The sequence below is a fragment of the Phoenix dactylifera genome, unplaced genomic scaffold, assembly GCF_009389715.1.
Source record: "Phoenix dactylifera cultivar Barhee BC4 unplaced genomic scaffold, palm_55x_up_171113_PBpolish2nd_filt_p 000046F, whole genome shotgun sequence".
In the NCBI taxonomy this organism is placed as follows: Eukaryota; Viridiplantae; Streptophyta; class Magnoliopsida; order Arecales; family Arecaceae; genus Phoenix; species Phoenix dactylifera.
The window spans coordinates 566075-590247 of NW_024067669.1; the positions used below are offsets into that span (position 1 = coordinate 566075).

Here is a 24173-nt window from a genome sequence, read left to right on the forward strand (position 1 = left end):
CATTTCAGCCATCCTCATAAGCAGACAAATCAAATCGAAATGAATGAAAGGCTTCACATAGTAACAAGAAGAAGATTACAGCTGACAAATTGTGGGAATGTCCCAATGGCCCAAACTCAAATAATTCCAATAGAATGATATTAAGATGGACTCTTAGATACCAAGGAGAACGGCAACAAAATGAATAGTCATTCCATGAGGCATCATCTGCTGCAATAAACAAATGCAACCCGGACAACCAAGTTTTAAAAAACAATTAAAATACAAAAGAGAAGCGAAACTCTAGGTTCAATAAGATCTGAACTTCTCAAGTGGCTACAAAATGCATCGGCCGATGCAAGGAACATGGGCACTATGCCTCTTTTACATCAAAAAAAAAAAAAAAATGAAAGTTGGCACATATCATCTGCAGAATGGCAGAAGCAATGATAAAAGGATATGCTCCGATGAAGCGAAGGGAAGAAAATACCTAGAGATAGAATCATCGGTGACTGTGGTTGCCTGAGGGTGGTAATTTTTTGTGCAGTTTTAGTGTGTAGAGATGGACTTGAGCAGCTTACAGATCCTTGTGCTTCTCTTCATGCTCATAGTTTCAGGTTTCATATGGCTGCACTCATGGTCATCCACAAGTCAGATGGGAAGAATCCCAGGCTGCTTGGGCTGGCCTCTCATAGGAGAGACATTCTCATTTATCTCAGAATTTTCGAGCGCTTCTGGAATACACAGCTTCGTGCGTAAGAGACGGCAATTGTGAGCACCAAACTGCACATCCTGCAGAACTGAGTTTACTCTTTATACGTTAATTTGAAATAATTTTTTCAGCACTAAATTCTGCTTCCTTCTTTCAGGTATGGAAAGGTGTTCAAAACAAGTGTCTTGGGGAGGTTAACTATCTTCATGACAGGAAGAGAAGCAGGCAGGATATTGCTGTCTGGGAAAGATGGAATTGTGAGCTTGAACCTGTTCTATACAGGGAAGCAGGTGCTAGGCCCCACGAGCTTGCTCACAACCAGCGGTGAAGAGCACAAACGGCTCCGACGATTGATCGGCGAGCCCCTATCGATGGATGCACTCAAGAAATACTTTCAATTCATTGATGATCTAGCCATCAAGACACTGGAGGGATGGCGTGGGAGAACAGTCTTTGTGCTCGAGGAGGCTTCTACTGTGTGTGAAGATTTTGCTGATGCTACTTTGTTGAGACTTTAATTACGAGTTTTCACTAATCTTCTGCTGCTTAAACGATCTGCAGTTCACACTCAAGGTGATAGCCCATATGATAATGAGCGCGGAACCATATGGAGAGGAACAGGAGAAGATTCGCGCCAACTTCAAGGTTATATCATCCTGCTTTGCATCCTTGCCTTTGAAGATCCCGGGATGCGCTTTCCATCGTGGTCTGAAGGTAATGTCCCCAGCTAACATGTTCGGTGGAAAATAACATACCACAGCATGATCTCTCTGAACTCGATCCATCATGAGCAGCCGGTGCTATCCACATATGGGTGCAGATCATGTTTTTCTCTCTAGTTTCCTCATGAATTTGTTTTCATCAGACTGAAAAGAAACAAATTAATGCTTTGAGAACAATCTAAGATAATACCTTAGCGGACGAATCAAATACTTTCTAACGGTGCTCGAACGGAGCAGGCTCGGAACCGGATGTACGCAATGCTGGACTCCATAATCTCCAAGAGAAGGGATGGCAAGGACGTTCGCCATGATTTCCTGCAGACCCTCCTAAGAAAGCATAGCAAAGAAGCAGCAGATGATGATTTAGATAAACTCACGGATGCACAACTCAAGGACAATATCTTAACTCTGCTTGTTGCAGGTCATGACACCACGACCGCATCACTCACATGGCTTATCAAATTTCTAGCAGAAAACCCCGATGTTCTTCAAAATCTCAGAGTAATGATGAGCTCAACAACCTGATACTATTCCATTTATTAACTCGCAATCAGTTGTAGCAGCTGACATCGTATTGGCAGGAAGAGCATATGAGAATTCAAGAACGAAGACATGGCAGTTTGCATCTTACCTGGTCCGAAGTCAGCAACATGCCTTACACCATCAAGGTAAAACAGTTGCATCCAGTTCTCTAATCCATGAATCCTAGTTTTCTTATCTGGTATATTTGTGAAGCCCAGGTAATAAATGAAACACTTCGCAAAGCCACCATCTTGCCTTGGTTCTCAAGAAAAGCTACCCAGGATTTTAGCATCGATGGTTAGAAGCTGCAAACTTAAACATTCCAATTCCCTCTCTGAAAACAAATTGCTGATGCTAACGCCAAATTACTTGGACCTCACAGGCTGCGACATTAAGAAAGGTTGGGCAGTGAATCTGGATGTAGTCTCCATGCACCATGATCCAGATGTTTTCCCCAACCCCGAGAAGTTCGATCCATCCAGGTTTGATGTAAGTTTAAATTTCTGTCTGATGTAAGTTAATGTGTTTGAGTTGGCATGAGATGAATCTATCTTGTGTTGTTGCAGAATCCATTAAAACCATTCAGCTTCTTGGGGTTCGGCAGCGGACCACGGATGTGCCCAGGAATGAACTTGGCCAAGCTGGAGATTTGTGTTTTCGTCCATCATCTTCTCTGCAGATTCAAGTAAACTGAGAAGAAATGATTGAAAACTTGGTTTTTTTTTAATTTTACGTAAATTGAAAAGCTGAGATGCACCTTTGGGTTGCAGGTGGAGGCCTCTTGATGAAGATAACTGTGTCCAGCCAACACTTGTTCGCATGCCCAAGAACAAGTACCCTGTTGCTGTTGAGCCACTGGAGACGTAGTGAGTGTTAGAAATTAAGCTAGACCTTTTATTTTCTCAAGTCATTTATGATGTGTTGTTTCCCAATGTTTGTAATTCCTAAACGTCAAATGTCTTTTGGTTTCCCAAGTGGCATGGGGAGATGGTTTTTCTCTTTATCAGGTGGTTATTTGATGCTTAGGGAATGCTAACGAGCTTAATACTCCTAATCTCGGATTAGCTTTGGAGGGCCTATATAAGGGTCATGTAACTTGTTGTTTTAAATATATGAGAACCTGAGAAGAAAAGTTTATTTATAGTACAACCCATTGGCTTGCTATTTTTTTTACTATTCATCAAGAGAACAACTTTCTTCTCTTGTTTTCTTCCCACAAAATTTGTTTGATTCCAACAAATTGGTATCAAAGCAAGGTTACAAGTTTATCTTAATGTCTTCCCATATGTTGCAACCACAACTTCCCAAATTCACCGGACAATGGAGTCTTCAAATGAAGGTTCTTTATGGATCCCAAGAATTATGGGATATTGTAGAGAAGGGTTTTGTCGACTTCGATAATGAAGCCTCTCTTACTCAACAACAATTGCATGAGTTGAAGGACAATCGCAAGAAGGACAAAAAGGTGTTGTTTTTTATTTATCAAGCCGTTGATGAGGTTATCAAAAGAAGCTTGGGAAATTCTATATGTTGCCTATAGAGGATCTGAAAAAGTTAAGATGGTTCGTTCGCAAACTCTAAGGAGTGAGTTTGATATGTTGCGAATGAAGGAGAATGAGACGGTTGAAGAATTTTTTAACCGTGTCACATCTATCGTCAGTCAAATGAAGATATATGGTGACCAAGTTGAAGAACAAAGAGTTGTAGAGAAAATTCTACGAAGTATGACAAGAAAATTTGATCATGTTGTTGTGGCCATCGAAGAATCAAAAGACTTATCCACTCTAACCATGGAAAGTCTTTTAGGTTCTTTACAAGCTCATGAGCATCGTATTGTTCAAGCTACTCCACCCTCACTTGAGCAAGCCTTTCAAGTACAAACTTCAATTCGAGGCGGCCAACGTGGGGGGCGTGGAAATCTTGGAAGAGGAAGAAACATTAGAGAAAGAAATCAAGTACAAGAATATGGATCATCTTTCAACACAAGAGGAAGAGGAAGAGGAAGAGGCAGAGGTCGATCTTCTCTATCTCAAGTTCAATGCTATCATTGTCAAAAGTTTGGCCACACTATCAAGTTTTGTAGAAAGAAAATGATAGAAGAAAATAACAAGGAGACAAATTTCATGCAAGAGAAATATCAAACTCAAGAAGAAGGTACTCTCTTTCTTGCCTGTTCGGCACAAGAATCTAATTCTCTTGATGTTTGGTATCTTGATAGTGGTTGTAGTAACCACATAACAAGGAATAGAATGCTTTTGCAACTTTGGATGAATTTCTCCAAAGTGAAGTCAGAACGGGTGAAGATAATAAGCTTTTGGTGAAAGGAAGCGGAGATATTCTTGTCCATACCAAGATTGGTGACATTAAGCGTATGGCTAATGTCTTCTATGTTCCTGGCCTAAAACACAATCTCTTAAGTGTTGGGCAACTTTTAAAGAAGGGGCACAATATTCAATTCAAAGATGATTCATGTGAAATTAAAGACATAAACAATGCTCTTATTGCCAAGGTGAAAATGACTTCAAACAAAATTTGTTTGATTCCAACAGTGAGGTGCAAGCAAGCTATAGGAGGGGTTGGGATCAACTGGTGATGGCTCTGTTAATGTGGCACATTTGGCAAGAAAGAAATGCTTCGGTTTCTTCCATTCTCCACAAGTTTGTGCACTCCTTTTTTCCTAGACTTTCTTCCCTCTTCATGTACTCCTCATCTCTTGCACCATCCTCTGCAACTTGTTCATCTTTCAATAAACTCCTAGGGAAGTTTCTCACTTCTTCCATGCTTCCTCAAAAAAATAAAAGAAAAAACTTTTTACAGCCATTCTTCCTTCTCTATTATTTCCAACAATGCAATCTCAGGATTGTCGGCCACAAACTCTGTTGAGCGGGCTGCCTTCCGACCTTCATACTCTTAGACGTTTTTTTTTTTTTTTTTTTTTTGCTTAAGCGGGTTATTCATACCTCACGGGTACGAATACACCCTAAAGAGTCAGAATACAAAATGTCCCGAAGAGCTCCGGGCATCTCTCTCTCCCCAGCCCATAGGGTGCCTCCAGAGTGGCTCGCAACAAACGCGGCCACCCAATCGGCCGCCCCATTGGCCTCACGATATACATGCATAGCCTGTAGCGTAACACCCTCCCTCACCATCATCCATATGTCACGAAGCAGAGGATGAGCATCTCCGTGACCGACCGGGCCCCTACGAATCCAGCTGATCACCGTAGCCGAGTCGCCCTCCAGAAGGACCGAACTCGCCCGAAGTACTCGCCGCACATAGGACAAGCCCAACCAGGCCGCTCGCAACTCTGCCCCTGGGACAGAGATATCAAAAATCTGACGGCCTCCTGCTGCCACCACATCCGACCTCGGGCCCCTAACAACAAAACCGGCCCCTCCCCTCCTACCACCGTCCAAGACTGAACCATCAAAATTGACCTTGAGGAAACTCGGGGGTGGGGGCTCCCAGGTAAAGAATACCCTGTGTGGAGCTGCCGAAGCACTATGGGATCCCCAGATGTCCCGAGCTATCAAAGGTCTATGAGCTGGCTCTGCCTGGATAATCTCTGTCGCCTGAGCACAGGCCCGCTCCATCACAAACCGTAGGGACAGCCGACGCTGACAAAACACCCGGGCGTTCCTGGCCAGCCATATCTGGTACGCTGTGCAGGACGCCCTAATAGCCAATTCCCGCATCTGAGTAGAACCCGCCCAAAGCCGAACCTCCTCCAAGTAAAACTCCCTACTCCTCCAGGTATCCTCCGGTATCCCAGTCAGCCTCCAAACACCTCTCGCCCATGCACAGTGGAATAGAACATGATCCACCGACTCGTCCACCCCACAGTCCGGGCATAAGGGTGAAAGGCCCATACCGCGTCTACACAGCTCTGAGCATGTCGGCAATCGCGCCCAGGCCACCTTCCAGAGGAAAAGAGCAACCCTCTGGTGTAGCCCAAACCTCCACACCCAACCACAATCTAGCCCCGACTGTGAACCTGGCTGAATAAGCCGGGTAACATCGCCGACCCCAATGCTCGCTCTACTGGTGGTGCTCCAGACTTTGACATCTGGACCTCCTGACCCCGGAAGGGGAATCGACCAGACCCGCTCTACTAGATGCTCTCCAAACAGCTGGCCCAGCCTGTCACTATCCCACTCGGCTCCTCCTGGTCGGAGCAGATCGGAAACTCGGAGACCCTCCCCCGCCTCAGCACAGAGAGTCGTCGGCCATAGTCTCAAGGGAAGTGCATCCACCCATGGGTCCACCAGCACATCAATACTCCGTCCATCACCGATCAGCCACCTCGAATGCGCTAGGACCATAGGCACATGCCTCTCAATCTCTCGCCACATAAAGGATCTCCTCCGCCGGGCTATCCCCTGACCCTCAAGGCCCGCCCGGCCGTACCTGGCTATCATAACCTGGCTCCAGTGACCATGCGGCTCCAGGACAAACTGTGCCGCCCTCCGTGCCAATAGGGCCTCGCATCGCACCAGGGGTGACTGCACCCCCAGCCCGCCCTCCCGCAGTGGTAGACACACCCTCTCCCAGGCCACCAGATGTATCCCATGCCCCCCTCCGTAGGAGCCCCAAAGAAAGCTCCGCATGAGCCGCTCAATCCCCACCAGCACAGTCTTCGGCACTACTGTATGAGCCATCAGATAAAAAGGCATGGAACATAGAACTGACCTGATCAATGTCAACCTCCCCATCATAGAAAGTGATGATGCCCTCCATCCCTCTAATCTGCTCCGCACCCTCTCCAGTAAGGTAGAGCACTCTGCCACCCGTAATCTCCTCCCTGTGATGGGAACCCCAAGATACACCAGAGCCCCTGTCTGCTCCTGTATCCCCAATGTTGCCCTGATCTCCCGGCGCACCCTCCCCACAGTGCTTGGGCTGAAGAAGATGGCGGACTTGTGTAGATTGACCCTCTGCCCAGACATCACACAATAATCGGATAGCACGCCCTGGAGGGCTCTGGCGTCCGACACCCTCGCCCTAGCAAGTAGAAGGCAGTCATCTGCAAATAGTAAATGAGAGATAGGTTGGGAACCCGGGGCTGGATAGTAGGGTGCCAGCCCCCGATTCCCACAAGCAGTGTGCAAAGCTCGGGAAAGCACATCAGAGCAAATAATGAATAGAAACGGGGACAGAGGACATCCCTGACGTAGCCCCATAGTAGCACGAAAGAAGGGCGATGGTGAGCCGTTGATCAAAATGGAGAAGCTAGGCCCATGCACACATCCAAGAATCCAATCAATCCAAACCTGGTGGAACCCAAAACTCTCTAGTGCCCGCCGCAGAAAATCCCATCGGATCCGGTCATAGGCACGCTCCATATCTAATTTCACTGCTATCAAGCATTGCCTCCTCGAGGCTCGCTGCAGATCCCCCATCATCTCCTGGGCCAGCAAAATGTTGTCTGAGATGCTCCTCCCTCCCACAAAGGCTCCCTGCTCCTGACTAATGATACGTGGCATAAGGTGCCTCATCCTCCCCACCATGATCCTCGCCACCACCTTATACAGGGTGTTGCATAAACTAATGGGTCTGTAATGACTCGGTTCCGAAGCATCGGGACGCTTCGGTATCAAGGTGATGAAGGTGGCCTTCCAGTCATCTGCCATGCCAGCTCGGCTAAAGTAAAGCTGTACTGCCTCCACCACTGCCCTCCGAATAATGCACCAATATCTACGAAAGAAAAATGGAGGGAAACCATCCGGACCAGGGGCCTTGTCCTCTGCGAGCCCCCAAACTGCCTCCTGCACCTCCAACTCCGTCACTGGCTGAATCAAGGCTGTGTTCTCTGACTCCTCCACTCTGAACTCCGACCGTGGGAGAACTCCCGTCTCAACTATCCCCCCCTCCTCAGTCCATCTAGACCTGAAGAACTCAAATAACACCTGCCTAACTGCCGAGTCCTCCTCCACACGGTGGCCCGCCCCAACCCTCAAGGAGCGGATCATATTCCTCTGCCTTCTGATGACTGTGGATCGGTGAAAAAAGCTAGTGTTCCGGTCACCATCCTTAACCCACTGAATTCTGGACTTCTGTCTCCAAAAAATCTCCTGCTGCCGCAACAAGGAATGATGGGAGGCCAATGATCGCCGCAGGTCCGCCAGATCAGCCTCCGAAAGCACCTCCCCTCGATACTCTTAGACGTTTTCGAGGTCAAAGAAAATTCACAAGAGCAATTCTAGAATTTTTCTAGCAAGTGGTTTATGAGAACCGGGCTAATTTGGACTAAAGCCGGCAGGACAATTCAAATTCAGAAAAAAAAAAAAGAAGAAAAGATCCAAACAGGGGAATCCCGATCTCCTGCCCGAACTTTCATGATAGGGATGAGGCCGGAGGCATGATTTTCCATGCTCCCCCCAACACTAATCAATACAATATCACAGACATGTACTCGAAACACCATGATGAAGAAAAAGTTGAGAAAGAAAGATGCAGACAACTTAAAACTAAATGACAATGTGTGGGAGAACAAATTAAAATAAAAGAACAAATGACCTTTCATGCAAAGTTAGCATCAACAATCTTTACGTAGAAAGTGGTGAAACTGAGAAAACAAATAACCTGACTCAAAAATTGACAAGCATGTTTCAGAGAAGGTGCATGAGGCCAACAACGGTCGCGCCAAAGAGCTCCTATGATCATATCAAGATCATCGACTGCTACATTCCAGCTGCTTTAAATATAAGTAATCAGTGATGCGGCTCTCACAAGCTAGTATAGAATTAATTCCAACTGGAAGAAGCTTCCCTCCTAAACAGCGAGATAAAAATTTTAGTAACTATTTTAAATTTCAAATAATGCACCAGAATTTTCTCCAAATGCAAACTTTCATACGAAGGTTTCACAAAAAAAAAAAAAAAGCTCAATCAATGAGATAAATTTGCTAACTGACAAGAAAGACTCTGTAGAACGTCTTCTAGATCACAATTTTTAATGGCTTCCATTATTTGTTCTTCTGCAATTCCAAAGACAAGCAAACCAATGCTCCAACTCGAGCTGTCTTGAATGAATATCATAGTTGCTCTCATTAAATCCCTTATTCTGAAGTTATTTGGAAGGTTAAGGTACTTTAAAATTGAAAACAAAGTGTTTGTATGGCTCGCACTCAAGCCTAGGCTGCACACTCAGGGGCTTCTGACTCTCAGTAAGAAAAGGTTGGGCGGTGGAATCAGGATGCCTTTTTCGTGGGGTGGCGTGGAAAATACAGCTCATATCTTCGTCAGATGCTCTTTTACAAAATCTATATAAGCCCCTAATATAAGAACTTTTAAAAAAGGTTGGGATCAGCTTTTTAATGACAATTTAGTAGCAAATCAGGCATGGCAGCAATTCTAGATTTTTCAAAAAGCTAGCTGAAAAATATTATTTAAATTTTTTGGTTCCATATAAATATTCAAGATTTATTTTATGCATGGCAAATGTAGAGCTAAATACATGCCTTTACAGATCCTCATACTTTCCCTTCAATTGTCTTCCATAAATCTTTCTACTACTTTATGCTGTTGCGCAATTTATGCTCGAAGAAATCTTTGGATAGCCATGCTATGCTTCTAACTCTACTTTCACCCTTAGTGGTAAATCCTTCCTAGGTGCACTAGTTGCTTTGTATTCTCCTCGCCCCTATATAATTATACCATGTAAATAGCTTATTTTAATAAAATTTGGGGAAGGTGCCTCACTTCCTCCATTTTTCATTTTTCGTCCTTAAAAGATACACACTAAGACTGCTTATAGAGAAATCTCTCAAAGGGCTTGAGCTTCGTACTCAAAGATTCTGTTCGAAGCCGCACCTCCTATGATACCCCCAACATGTAGAGCGGCTTAAGCCATTAATTGGTAAGATTATAGAATAAGAAAAAGGAATGGGATGGGGCATTCATCGTACAGTAAGCAAGAAATCACTCACTGACAGACAAGAATTGCCGACAACGTGAGCTTTACTGTTGGGCTTTCGGCCTTCTTGGAATGATGCTTGCATAGGTGGGGGGCTGCCTCTACTTCTGCATGTGGTGCTATCTCCGCTGCTTTCATTAGTCTTGGTTCTAACGAAAAGCCCAAATGGTCAAAAACATTAGTCATAGACAAAAAATGTATAGGTGGAATGGAAATTATCTCTTTGATACATTAACTTGATAGCCTATGCGTAGTACACTAGCCTTACACTGTTTTGCAGCAGAACCTACTCATGGAAGCGTCAAACATACAAACAAAATAGGCAATATGCCCTAATCAATTTTCAACTTATTAGCAGTACGATTCCTCCAAACAGTAACATAGATAATTACATGCCAAGTTACTGTTACATAAATATATGAAAACACAGCCATTTTAAAGATATTTTAATGACATTTTATCCCATCCTATGTGGGGAAATTATGGTGTGAAATCGTCTTAGCAAGATAATTTAATAGTGGAGTGAAATCCAATTTTCTAATCTATGGATCATCAAGTAACTAGCTCTGTGACTCGATTTCCAGCATTTGGTCAGCTGTAACTTGTGCAGGAAAAGATCTCCATGATATAAGGATCAATATTAAAGTATTAAAAAATCGATAGACAATAGCCAAATAATCAACTAAATAAATCCACCATAAGTAAATGATCAAACTTATTGAATTATGAAATTTTTAAATGTTTATTGGTATCAGAAAGTAAACTAACTAGCTAATCACTCCATCGTTTGAACTCCATGCCCAACTTAATCGAGATTATGCATCTTGCAACTCTGAAAGAAAAAGAGAAGAGATGATACGAGTTTTATAACCCAATAAGAATTCTTCACACTTACATCAATATAAATAAGGTAAATTCTCTTAGTTATAAGCGGTATCAAAATATAGACAAATCATATAACCTCATACTGATTGTCCAACATAGGTTAAATAAATTTATATAAATATATATACATAAATGTATGTCATCAAACATGCAACTCATTCAAGAAAACATGTCAGATATATCATCAAAGATCCTAACTCCGAACTAGTGGCGGCAATCGGTCGGTGCATCTATAATGTCTCGGTTCTTGATGCTGGGCAACTTAGGAGGGCATTATCTATGCTAGGAAGGGCTGGAAGTGGGTCGGACCGAGCTAAGCCCTTACCTGAACTTGGTCTACGCCATGCCCCTACCTAAACCCGGCACGATTTTGTTCTTTGGGCTTAGGCCTAAAAATTTTTGAATAATCCCAGCCTGAATCTGATTGAAGTTTAATATTTCATAATATTGCTTCATAAGAAAATGAGATAGTTAAAAATTAAACTCTCTCCTTTAATACAAGTAAATGATACATGATACATTATTTTCAGATAAGCCTATTTTAATTTGTCCTTTACTTTTTTATTATGTTCTCTAAATAACAATATACAAAAATAATTTAATTTGGGCCTAAATTAAGGCTCTATTTCGGAGCTTGTTCGAGCTTGGGCTTGGGCAGGGCTAGTGACATATTCGAGTCCGGTCCGAAAAACAAATGGACTCTACATTTAAGCTCAAACCAGGTTTGAGCTCTTTCGGCCCAAACTCATTTTTAGCCCTAATGCTAGGAGTATTTTAAGAGTAGACTGTATTCACCTTGAAGATGACTCGGCGACGATGGTTGGGTAGATTTAGAATCTATCTAGAGCGGGCGGGGAGCATCTATTATTGCAGGACATCCGCATGTAGGCGATGGGTTGCATTGCCTTCCGAGTCAATTATGTGTACCAGGAGACAAATATGACAGTTGACTGGGTCACTTTTTAGTTTTTATATAGCCCAACACTCTGAAGATTATCTGTGGGACAGATATGAGACTACCTATCCTTCTTTTTTTTTCGGTCATATTTTGTTTCCTGGCTTTCATGGATGAATTCATACTAAAGTTATATAGTCTATCCGTCTTATTAAAAAATAAAATAAAAAAAAGAGAGAAGAGAGCTAGCATCTTCCTTGAAGGATGGCACACGCATTACTCCTGACCGGGTCCTGCTTGATCTCCGCCAAAAGGCCGAGAAAGTCAGCTGGCAGACAAACCGGGTGGCGATGTTTTTAAGCAAACAAACCAACTACATTCTTTTCCACCCACAAGCAAGACGCCCCTGAACGCACCCACACCCGCACCCGGGTCACTTTGCAAAGCATATTATTATTATTATTATTATTATTTATTTTTTTCAGAATCTCACCTCACGATAACCACACTTCAACCCCTTCTCTCTAGCCATCAGATAAAAATCCGTAAATACAGACCGGGTCGAGTGCCCCTTGAACCCACCTCACCTACCACTTTTCTAACCTTTCTTCCCACCAGACGCAGCAGCAGCAGCAAAGGCCAAAGGAGACGCGGAGACTTCGCCGGGCGACGATGCCCCTTGATCACGTGCTCCGCGTGTCTGACGCCCCGCCACCGGCGGCGGCGGAGGCTGAGGAGGAGGAGGAGGAGGAGGAGTCGGGTTCTCCGTCGGCGAGCCCCCCCATCCTGCTCCTCCCGCCGGACGCCCTCCACAACGTCCTCGGCCGCCTCCCCCTCCGCCAGGCTCTCGCCTGCCGCCCCGTCTGCCGCCTCTTCCGCGACGCCCTCTCATGCCCTCCCTTCCTCGCCGCCCTACCGCCGCTTCGCCTCCTCGCCCTACGCCACCCCCGCGCCGCCTCACACGTCCCCTCTCTCCACGCCTTCGACCCCGCCTTCGGCCGCTGGCTCCGCCTCCCCCTCTCTTTCCTTCCTTTCCCCTCCTCCTCCCCCGTCACGGCCTCCCCCTCCCTCCTCTACCTCTGGGCCGACACCTCTCCCGCCCCCTCCACCGCCGGCGACACCAAGAACCCTAGGTCCCTCGTCCTCTGCAACCCGCTCGCCCGGTCCTACCGCGTCCTTCCCCCGCTCGGCTCCGCGTGGTCGCGCCACGGCACAGTCCTCGCCGGCCCCGGCGGCGCCGCCCTCGTCCTCACAGAGCTCGCCGCCCTTGCCTACTTTCCTGGGGAGGACCGGTGGCTCAAGTTCTCCCTCAACCTCCCGTCGAAGCCCCGGAGCCCGATTCTGATGGGCGGCGCCGTGTACACCCTCTGCGACGTCGGAACGCCGTGGCGGAGCCAATGGAAGCTCTTCTCCTGCGGGCTTCGCGACCTCGGCGGGCCCCGCGGGTGGGCCCCGATCGAGCGGCACGAGTGGGGGGACGTGTTCGACATCCTGAAGCGGCCCCGGCTGCTCCCCGGGGCGGGGAGCGGCCGGATCCTGATGATCGGAGGGCTGCGGTCGTCGTTCGCGATCGACGCGCCGTGCTCGACGGTCCTGATCTTGAGGCTGGATCTGGCGACGCTGGAGTGGGATGAGGCCGGCAGGATGCCGCCGGAGATGTACCGGTGCTTTGGCGGCGGCGGCGTGGGGCCGGGGCCGGTGGCTGCGACGGCGGCGGCTGCTGGGGGGAATAACAAGGTGAAGGTGTTCGGAGGGGACGGGAGGGTCTGGTTCTCGTGGAAGAGGGTGAGGGGAAAACTGGCAATGTGGGAGGAAGAGGCCATCGGTGGGTGGAGGTGGGTGGATGGTGTTCCAGGGTACAATGAAGGGGTGTACAGAGGATTCGTGTTCCATGCTGGGTTCACTGCCATGCCCTGAACCGATCATGAAACTGGTTCGTTGTTCTTTACTGATTCCCCCTAGATTTTAATCCAAGTTCAGGCTTTTGTTTGATCTCAATGCTGTATTGGTCATTATATATCAAACTTGGGATGCTTTTGTATATCTTATCGTTCTGCAAAACAAACATAGACTGGGGAATGAAGTTTGCAGAACATGTTTCATATTTGTTTGTCCGACGCAATCAGTTCTTGCAATTTTAGTTGGATTAACATAGTATGTTGAACATCTTACCTCTTTATTAAATGTATCCGGTAGATATTCATATATATGAATGTAGTGTCTTTTTATCCTACCTATTCCAAGGTTAAAAATTCTCTTTCGTATGCCATTAAGCCATGCAGCTATTTGAGTAATCTCCTAATTAAAAAGTTATTCAAATCATCTAAATGCATAAATCTAAATGAAAATGGAAAGTTCTCTAAAGTTTTCTACAGTTGCTCAGACTTATTTTTGAGCTTAGTGGCAGGAAAATCTACCTAGGATGTCTTAACCGATCCAGAAACTCCTTGGAAGCTTGACATTGCACATGCAACTAAGTACTTCCTTACATTAAGTGTTTTTAATGTATTTGCTTCCCCACTCTTGCACGTAGTCTGATATCTGCTCTTATTTTTGGCAACTAAGATTTCAAGAATGGAAATAATTCCCCTATGTACAAAGGGAAGATGTCATAGGTTACCACTTATTTTTAGTAGGTAGTGTATAAAAAAGTTTAAGACCCAAGAATATAAAAAATAGATTATCCTATCCTGTTAATTTGTTTCTCACGAACTGACAAAAGTTTATGGCAATTGAATGTATGCAATCTTGAACTAACAAACCTTCACATTTAGGAAACTAATATACAATGGCCTTTAATAGGAAGTGAAGCTCTTAGATTGCTAAAATTAAGGGATTGTTTGATTGCCAGTGAGTTTTACTAAAACATATATCCATAAAATATGATTATCTGTAATAAAACAGGAAAAAAACCTGTTTTCATAAAACTCAATTCTGACTTGTCAAAACATATTTCGTGGATAACAACCAAATAGCTTTTTTGTAAAACTCATTCTCTTTGATTTTTTATATACATACATAAAACTTATCAACCGAACAACCCATAAAAATGGGAAATAATTTACATGAAGAAGGGTACAAAAAGCTTCAGTGAGACATGAAAAATTTGCCACTTCATTCGTAACATAATGGATATGAGCAAAAGTTATATTGTTAATTAAGGCTAGTGAGATATCTAGACTTGGCCAACAAGCACAAGGTTTTCCAAATATGGAATTTTGCCAAGATACAAGTGGATCTATTTGTGTAAAGCCACTAATGATTTAATTGATCAAGCCTTTGCATTGTGGTCTTCGGTTTTATAATGGATAAAATTTTTGTATTTTTATTATGACAATAAAGTTTATACATTCCATATGTTGAGTAGAAATGCTGATGGTGTTTGGCAATGTTAAAATATATGTATTGACATTAAGATCCCTTGTTGAGATCATTGTGAATGGCAACATAGAACAATGTATAATGACATGACCTTAGTATTCTCCAAGAATCTCCCTCATTTATTGACAAATAATCAAGGGTGGCTGCTTCTAATTTATAAAGCAGTATACATATCATTTTTAGCTTCAATTATCTTGTTTACAAACCCACCCTAACCATAATCATCAAGTCTTATCCCAGCCATTTGGGTTGGCAACATTTGCTTTGAACTTGGCCCAAAAATGTGGTGATTTAATGTTTGATTGCCATTCATTTGTTAAAAAAAGAAAAAAAGAACCTCAAATATGAAGTAGAGAAGTAGATCTTACTTTATTTGTAGGATACAAATTATATATATGACTAATATTTGTGGTGCAAATATATATGTTAAGATGGGGACATTCTGTTTTATGAAGTTTCTTATTGGCACAGTGTTTTGCTTTTCCCTGTGAGAACTTTACTTCCAAGTTTCTGAGAGAGGAGGGGGGGGGGATGATTGCATAGCTGAGGGAAAACAAAGACAACGAAGGAGATGAATAGAGTGAGAAAAAGTTTAGAGTAATTTTGTGGTGGCAGATTATCATGATGAAGATGATGTGGTGACCAAGGTAGGAGGTTTTCTAGTGATAGCAAGACTAGGAGTGACCATAATGATGTTGTTTGGTTCTTTGTGTCTTGAGGTGCATGTTACAGAGATGATGAAGAAAGCAAAATAACTATAATTGTGATAAAAAATGAATGGATGTCCAATATCTGTACTTTGGATGAATTAAAAGAGCATTCAACAATGTGTTGAAGTGCTTGAAATTGCAGTGGAAGAGTCAATGAGCCATAGGTTGCCATCACATAATATAAACGACTTTAGATGGACTGAGGTTGTTGTATTGTGGAAATTACAATTAAAATATTTGTGTCCAATTTTCTTTGATCTATCTCATTTAGAAAACCATCCGATATTAATATGACCTACCAAATCTTTGACTGTTATTAATTGGTGTGTTATTGTGTCACATTTTTGAATTGGTTTGGGAGGACTTAGATGTGTAATTAAAATGCAGGTACTGACATTTCTGCTATATCTGTATGTTTGATGTTCTATGTGCATGTGTTTCGAATTTAAAAAGAAAGGATCTTATATGGTCAAGTCTTATGACCTCTTAAGTTTGTTGTACACTATCTTTTACTCAAAATAAGAGCCTCATGATCTACTACCTGATATTTTAAATTTATCTATTTGATCTTGCACTATTAGAATTTCTGAATTGATTTTGTTTTTAGAAGAATCCATAAGCTAATAGCCATAAATGAATTATCAATAACTATGGAATTACTCCAGGGGGTTACATTCTGCTGCTGCTCTAGGTTAGTGCTGTGCAAATATGGATACCAAGGTCCATTCGATGAAAATGTCAGGTTTCTTAAGGTATTTCTGGGTGCCGTCTAGAAATTGGAGCAAAAAAGGGATTTTGCAAATAGATAAGTTAAGGTTGGATTTTGTAAGACAGCAACTAGATGCATAACAGGTGCTTGAATTCAAAGATCAAGCAGAGGTTTCTATAGAAAATCGTGGTTAAACTCATGACAAGTGCAATCAAGCAATAAAAGCGGGAACCATACATCCAGATAGATAGGAATTATAGTGGTAGTGTTTGCAAAAGAAACAAAAGAAATTGTGCAATCAGCAAGGAAATAAACAAATAAACAGATAGTTAAATAAATAATAAGAGGGGAAGTAAAGAAAGAGAGGGATGTAGTAAAAGAAAAGTCAGGAAAAAGTAAGAAGAGGAATAGAGAGAAAAGAAGGAAAGATCGGGCACTGGGTGGCTGTTTGTGAAGAAGCCCTATCTTTTGTGGAGAAAATAAGGAAAGATTGGGCACTGGGTGGCTGTTTGTGGAGAAGCCCTATCTTTTGTGGTTGTTCGTGAAGAAGCCCAATCTTTTTTTCCAATCATCAAAAAACTGCCTTTTCAGCTCATAATAGGAAAATATAATTTTTTTTATAAACTAGACTACCTATTTTTGTAATGCTTAAAGCTGGTTACAGGTGACTTATGAAGCTTGAGGGGTTGGGGGGGGGGGGGGGGGGGATGGAACCTTGCGAATGTCCAAGAGGAGTGCGGTGTCTATTGGACCTGCCCCTTTCCTCTTTTTACCTTCTTAGTGATTGGTCCAATAAGGTCTCCAGCATTTAAGTGAATAGGCTGATGTGGGCTTTTAACACAGGGCGTTGATCCAATACATATTTGCCCTTGCATATATGCAAATATATCCTGTGCAGACTGTATACATTAATTTTCTGGCTAGTTATCATCCATGTATTAGTGGCTACAGGTACTCAACAGATATACTGGTTTAAATGTCACTTCATAAAAAAATAGAGCATTTGTGTTGACCATAATATGTCACTGCACATACATATTCTAATTTCTAACCACTTCTATGAACCCTCTTCCTTCACCACCATTCTTTCTCCATGTCTTTCTGGAAAGGGCACCCAGTGGAGCTTAGAAATAGAGATGGAAAGAGAAGAGATCATTGGTCGCTGGGCTTTGGCATGGTCTTGCGCTTGGGGGATCAATGCTGTATTAAACGCCGAAAAATTTAACAAATTAAGGTGCACTCTATCCCTTTGCCTTTCTTTGCAACTCCCTCGCCCTGTCCTTTCTCCTCTGGCTATGGCAGCAGCTTGGCTACCAAATCCTGTTGGAGATCAGGGAGTAGAAGGGGTCATTGGAGATCATGGAGAAGGCAAGGATGGTCTGCTGGATATGTGTTTGTGTGTGAGAGTGAGAGAGAGTGAGAGAGAGAGAGAGAGAGAGAGGATGAGGAGCTAAATGGTTTGGTGCTTACCTAGCTAGGAGGTGGGGCAGGTGTGAAGGAATTAAGACAGAGGAACACGGGCACAGAGAGAGGTGGTGGGGTTGCAAATTGCAATTGGTACATGGTCTATATCAGAATCTTAAACTTTTAAAATACTGTAAACAATTGAACCAATTAAAATGATAAACACTTATTTTTCTCAAGTTGGAGAGCTAGGATTCGACTTTCAAAAGAAAGACCATAAATAAGACAAATATATCGAAACTCGTAACTGATCATCGTTCCTTATGACCCTTAGGACGACTTTGAGATCTTTTAATCTCAATTTACATTCTCTAGACTTGCTAAAACTGAAAATGAAATAGAAAAACTGATAAGTTTGCAGCAAATGGAAAAAGCTTGACTAAATATATGCAGATGTTGATGATCTGCAGCCTTTAGTGCACTGCATTCTAGCAATCCCTCTCCTGTGTGCATGCAAACCAAAAGAAAAAAAGATGTGATATTGAGAATAATTGTTACTTTTTGTTTACAAGTTTATTTTATTTCTATGCTGATTGGTACTTGTGATTTTCTTCTATGAAAAAGAGGCAGTAGCTAGGAGGTTGATTTACATAATATCCTTAACTATGTAACCCTAGTATCAGAACTGAGGATTCTGCCTTTTCAAATATGACACAATGATATCACTATTTCCATAAAGGTCACTGGACTGCGTAGTCTGTCATTTAGGCTTAAGCAGTCCTTTAGCTGCCTTGCTTAAGGCCCAAGCACATAAGCAACCTTATACATGGTGTCTAAGCAGCTAAGCTTAGCCTAGGAAGCCCAAGGGGGTCAAGTTTGGACTGCATAGATGGGTCGAGGTATTAAGCATGTTTGAGGCACAGATGTAACTTCATTTCTCAGTGGTTCCCAGACACTTGGGTTACAACTTGGCATGCTTCATTAATTTTTGATTAGTTGTTTATTGCTGATTCTGTATTAATTCATCATCATCTCATCGAGCTGGTTGTTACATGAGTTTACAGAAACCACAACTATCCAGCCTTGCCCTATCTACTCGGGTTTGGCTTCATATATCCTCATTCACCAACCTTCCTATTGAGGGCTACCTCAGACATGAATTCATTTAAAACTGTGAGCATGATTTTCTTTTATATGGTCATTTAATATTATTGTGTCGTTTGTTGGAGACTATTGTAAACTGTAAGTTAACATTGCTATACTAAGATAGGTATTTATATACATGTATAATGATATAGTGGTGAAGCCAGGATTTCTATATAGAGGGGGCCAAGTTTTAATGTTTCCCCAAATTCATTTCATCTTAAATTAAATATAGTAACAAAGAAATAATTTTAAGGAAAATTCTACTGACTAACATAAATTTCAAGTATAGATATATTAGTTTTGTTATTCACTGGCATGTGAATGGTAATGACATGAGGACTACATCATATATCTTAAAAAATCCACAATTACATATTAAAGATATAATTTTCAAGGATTTATTATTAGAAAGAAGGAAAAAAGAGGAGCTATGGACTGTAAAGAAAGATACCTGTGAACTCCAGCAACGGCAAGCAAGTTTGATGCTTTCAGAGTACAGTGGCTGATCCATTCGAATCTGGGAAATGAGGAGAGTTATGGGTTGTAACTAAAGATGTTTGACTGAGCAATGGTACCAAAGTTAGGGTTGGATTGTGCCACTTGTTATAGACAGGAGACTTTTGATTTTGATAGGATGTAGTTATATATTTTTTTTAAAAGGAAAGTAAGTTAAGTTAATATGGCATATTCCTTCAAAGAGTTGCATTCTTTTGTGTGTGTGTGTGTGTGTGTGTGTGTGTGTGTGTGTGTGTGTGTGTGTATCTAAAGATAGGCGGTAATCAAGTTTAGTGCCTGCATTGTGTCTTTAGGAGTGGATGAGAGGCATGGTGCATCCTGACTTTGATCTTTGGGATTGTCTGCTGTTAAGGAAATAGTTGGAAAAATAGGAATGTTTTGTGAGATTAGAGTGTTGCAATTAGTGTTTTATTTGGTGAGTTGTACTTTAGTGTTTTATGATGACTAAAACTCTTCATTAATTTAGAGAGTTGGGATGTGGGTGTGCCGTTTATGGGGTGGATTCAATGTTTTCTTTTTTCACTTCAGGGGGGGCAGAGGGCAAGGAGAGGGAAATGAGGGGCCCAACATGCATATCATATGTGTTTTACCGAAGCCAACCTTAATGTTCCCTTAGTTTTTATCTTTGTTTCCTTTGATTTATAATTGGTTTTTGACGTTGATTTCCTAGTTAAATTTGTATAGATATACATACATACATGCATACATATATGTATATATAATTAATCAGCCCCACCTTCCATCCAAGGTAGTTCCCCAGCCATCTGCATACCGCAACTGCCTTTAGAAACATATAACAATACAGATCCGTCCATTGGCTTGAGCCACAATACTACCAACACATGGTTCTGCTTTTAGCTATGACATGGAGGAAGTTCTATCACCAATTAGTTTTCTACCTGTGTCTACCTTTGAATCTCCTCCTAAGTTAACCAGGTGGTAGGTTCTTGAACATGAACCACTACCACTCCACCCTGTCATCATCTTTCACTAAAAGAGAAGCAGCAAAATATATCAAAAGCTCTCCTCAGTATATGCTTCTGTAGTTTTTAGTGAAGCTTCACAAACAAAAGTCTGCCAGTAATGTCCTAATTCAATATTCAAAGCCTCCAATCCCCTCTACGGTATACATGTTTTTTGGAGCATGCTGGGGACTGCTGGCAACTTTACCTCACTATCATTTCATTTGTTCCTTAACTTCCTATTTTCTTGTATTTCATTATTTTAAATAACTTGGTTACTTTTTCCAAATCAATTAGTTGTTTTTGTTTTTTCTTTTTCCAATTCCTTTCTTGGTTCTAATGCATTGTTTCTGTCAAAAAATTAAGGCTAGATGTTCAACAATAATAATCTGGGGTAGATTAGATGGGATCATGTGAGTATTACAGTTTGTAGCATAATAAAATTGTTCATTTTTCTTTGAAAATTCCTCTTTGTAAACATTTTGTAGCAACAGTGAAAACCAAAGAACATGGGAGACATACACACACAGACGCACTAGTATTTGTATGAGTATTGATACATACTTTTGATGCAATCAATACACTATTCTGATATTCTGACTATTATAAGGATTTCATGGTGAAAGATATTAACTTGCTTCATAGAACCTGACGAGATAACAAAATGTTCAAAATATCTCAGTTTTCTTGCTTGCTGATAATAATTTAAGATCATGGTTACCGGCCTCTGGAGGGCATTGGGGTAATTCCTACAACTGCTGCTCTTGTCTGTTTGTTACCATATTTTACTGTGATCAAGATGCTACTGCTGAGTTGCAGCTCAACAAAGTATAAGATAGTTTGTGGAGTTACATCAAGTTAAAGCAGTCGTTAATGTATCTCATCCGACCAGCAAACCAACTGCTGATGCCATCCATCTATCAGGAAAACTATCTTGGTGCTCCTTTTACGTAATTTTCTGCATGGCAAAATCTCTCACAGAATACTACTCATAAAGTTATATTTCAACAGAATCATTTAGCATAAAGAAACTTAAGATTCTTACCATGCAAATCAACATGCTACACTATTAACAAATGGTCCAGAAATATTCAGCTGCTTTTTTTTTCATTTTTTTGTGATAAGTAAAATTTTGATTGCCATGGAAACTGCAAGAAGTAGGAGAGCAGTCAGCTATCATACCGTCAGGGGAAGCCTTGTGTTTCTATCATGGCATCTTAGTATTGTTTTTTTTTGGTAAAATAGTATCCTTTGTTATTTGCCATATAATTTGTATCCATTTTAGATGATGTTTCAGGACTTGCTCAAAGTCGCGACAAACTATTCTGAATTTTTATCTGTGGTATATTAGATGGCAGAGATTTGTTTGACCACGATATTTAAATTTTAGGAAATGGTTGTGAGATTTTAGTTGAGTGAATTGTATTTGTACTTTTCAGATATATCTGTCTCCATCTCTCTCTCTCTCCCTGCCCCCAAGCCCCAACCTCTTGATTAAAGTTCTGCTCTGTGTGAATAGGGTATTGCACCAACCCGACTCTGGCTCCATGGAAGCCCTCTCTAGCAATGTTGCTTATTTGTATTGAAACAAACATGAGGAAGTCGGAAAATGCAGATGAAAAATCTGAGATGGACAAAGCAGCAATTGCATCACAGGCGAGCCATTGCAAGAGGTGATGTTGCAGTTCTTTTGCCTTCTTATAGCTTCAGCTCGCATGAAACTTATTGATGTTCTGCTTGATAATTTCTTGAGACTGATGAGAGTGGAGATAAACGGTCATATCGTATAAGTTAATATAATGATTTGAGACACCGATAAATCTGTGTTTATATTCTTTTCTTGAATGGTTCAGTAAACTTGAAGCATTTGCTCAGATCTCAGGGAAAAGACTGTTTGGTCTGGTAAACCCAGTTGCTTGATGAAAAGAAGTTTGTCATGTTAGATTCAAGCAACTAGTTAAATCATTAGGCCAGTGGGCCAAGTTCAATTGTTGAAAGAATAAATGACAGGTGATGGGAATTTGCACGCCTAGATTTCGTGCTTGCCTAACCAAATTCCATTGTCTGTAGTTGGTGTGCCTGTTTGCAGGGCATGCCAATCTGTTCATATTTGTTCAGGCTTGGGCAATAGGCAGAGTACTTGTCCTGCATTAATATCATTAATAATCTAAGAAGTGATTTTTGGCGGGCAAATTATATTGTCTGCGACAGCAAAGGTCCTGTAATCCTCGGAATAGTTCGAAGTCAGAAGACTTCTACAGTAACATGATTGTGGCATGTATCTTTCTTTGGCCTCTGGGCGGAAGAAATACAAGGGGAAAAAGAAATATAATCACCTCCCATTCTGGCTTGATTCATGCAATCTCCTCTGTTAGGTTTAGGTAAAATTATTTACTCGCCTCATTCACCTGCACATAGTGGGGTACAACTTATATGTTGATAGCATGCAGCCTATTTTGGATTCGGGAGTCTGCTTGCTTTTTGCACATAGCCTATCCATCTATTAGGTGTATGTTTGAATGTCGTTTGGCCCCTGCTCGCTTGGTGGTTACTGCAGGATGAAGCGTCTAATGGGCTGTACCACAGGGGAAATTATTGCCTACACAAGATCCTAGGGGCTCTATTTTGGAGCACCACCGTAGGAATCTAGCTGTGATTGGCTGCGTGCGCATGGCTATGCTGTGTGGGAGAGCTAATAATTTCTCTGAGGGTTTTTTACGATCAAAACCTAGGTCTCTTGTATAGCAATCAAAAGCTTTACCGGCTTGATAACTTAGCAAATGATTTAACAACCCAGAGTTCTAGCCTCGCCTGCTTGATAAGTTAGCAACTGATGTAAGAATCAAATATTTTACCAACTTGATAAATTGACAATTTACTTAGAATATATATATATATATATATATATATATATATATATATATATATATATATATATATATATATATTCGAAAGTAGGTCTTGCCTTGCATGGTGAGAGACTTTTAAGAGTTTTTACCAGGAAAGAGCAGTCATTGCATCAAGATTCAGGGCATCCGTGTCGCTTCCAATAAAAATAGCAGAAATCTAATGAATCTCCTTCCTTATCCGACGTGGAGGTGGAGGCAACAGTAAGAGTGGCGATTGCGGAATAGGGTCGCCAAGTCTAGCATGAGATCTGTGATTTGTTGGTCGGATATTCGATACATAAAGGAGCCTTGCTCCGGACATGCACGTGACGTGACAGACTAAAATATTTAATCCAGTATCTACCGTGCGAGCTAGCCACTTTTGCTAGTGTTCCACTACATTGCATGCTGGAGTTTGTTGAATCTATTGGGCTACTCCCAACTGTTCAACAATATTGCTCTCTCTTTCTTTCATTCTTTCTTTCCTTTTAAGAAAAATAAATTAATATTTCCTTAATTATAATGAAATATTTATCACATTGCGCCCCCATTCCTTCTACTGCCTTTTTTTTTTTTTTCTTCTTGGAATTTCTTAAGTAGTGAATAAATTGCCGAAGTTGAGGTAGAATCAAGATTAGGATTGCAAATAGATCGAGTTGTATTTGAGCATGATTGATCTCGCATAGATCTGATTTCATATTGGGTCATGATTTTGGATTCTAGCTAATCCATTGGTTGATTGGATTGGATCAGGTTGGAACCGTAGAAAAGATTTTAGGTCCAATGGGTCTAGCTCTTTCCTACATAGATGGTATAAAAAAGTTAAAG

General features: G+C 41.9%; 2 protein-coding genes across 2 annotated transcripts; both read left to right on the top strand.

The window, feature by feature from the left end:
* The first annotated feature begins 499 nt into the window (after positions 1-499).
* On the top strand, positions 500-2802 carry LOC103710147 (abscisic acid 8'-hydroxylase 3-like). The gene is made up of 9 exons (XM_008795768.2): positions 500-750; positions 849-1167; positions 1253-1405; positions 1651-1914; positions 1995-2081; positions 2154-2232; positions 2318-2424; positions 2502-2620; positions 2706-2802. Exons 1-9 carry the CDS (start codon positions 542-544, stop codon positions 2800-2802), a joined length of 1434 nt encoding a protein of 477 aa, XP_008793990.1. The 5' UTR covers positions 500-541.
* Positions 2803-12201: 9399 nt separating this feature from the next.
* LOC103710148 (SKP1-interacting partner 15-like) lies at positions 12202-22489 on the top strand. The gene is made up of 2 exons (XM_017843524.3): positions 12202-13562; positions 21977-22489. Exon 1 carries the CDS (start codon positions 12302-12304, stop codon positions 13544-13546), a length of 1245 nt encoding a protein of 414 aa, XP_017699013.2. The 5' UTR covers positions 12202-12301; the 3' UTR covers positions 13547-13562; positions 21977-22489.
* Positions 22490-24173: the final 1684 nt, after the last annotated feature.

Excerpts from the sequence above, each read along its gene's own strand:
- LOC103710147 (XM_008795768.2), top strand. The coding sequence starts at position 542 with ATGGACTTGAGCAGCTTACAGATCCTTGTGCTTCTCTTCATGCTCATA. Across the intron at positions 1,168-1,252 it reads TGCTCGAGGAGGCTTCTACT|TTCACACTCAAGGTGATAGC; the intron begins GTGTGTGAAGAT and ends AACGATCTGCAG. Across the intron at positions 2,082-2,153 it reads ACATGCCTTACACCATCAAG|GTAATAAATGAAACACTTCG; the intron begins GTAAAACAGTTG and ends TGTGAAGCCCAG.
- LOC103710148 (XM_017843524.3), top strand. The coding sequence starts at position 12,302 with ATGCCCCTTGATCACGTGCTCCGCGTGTCTGACGCCCCGCCACCGGCG.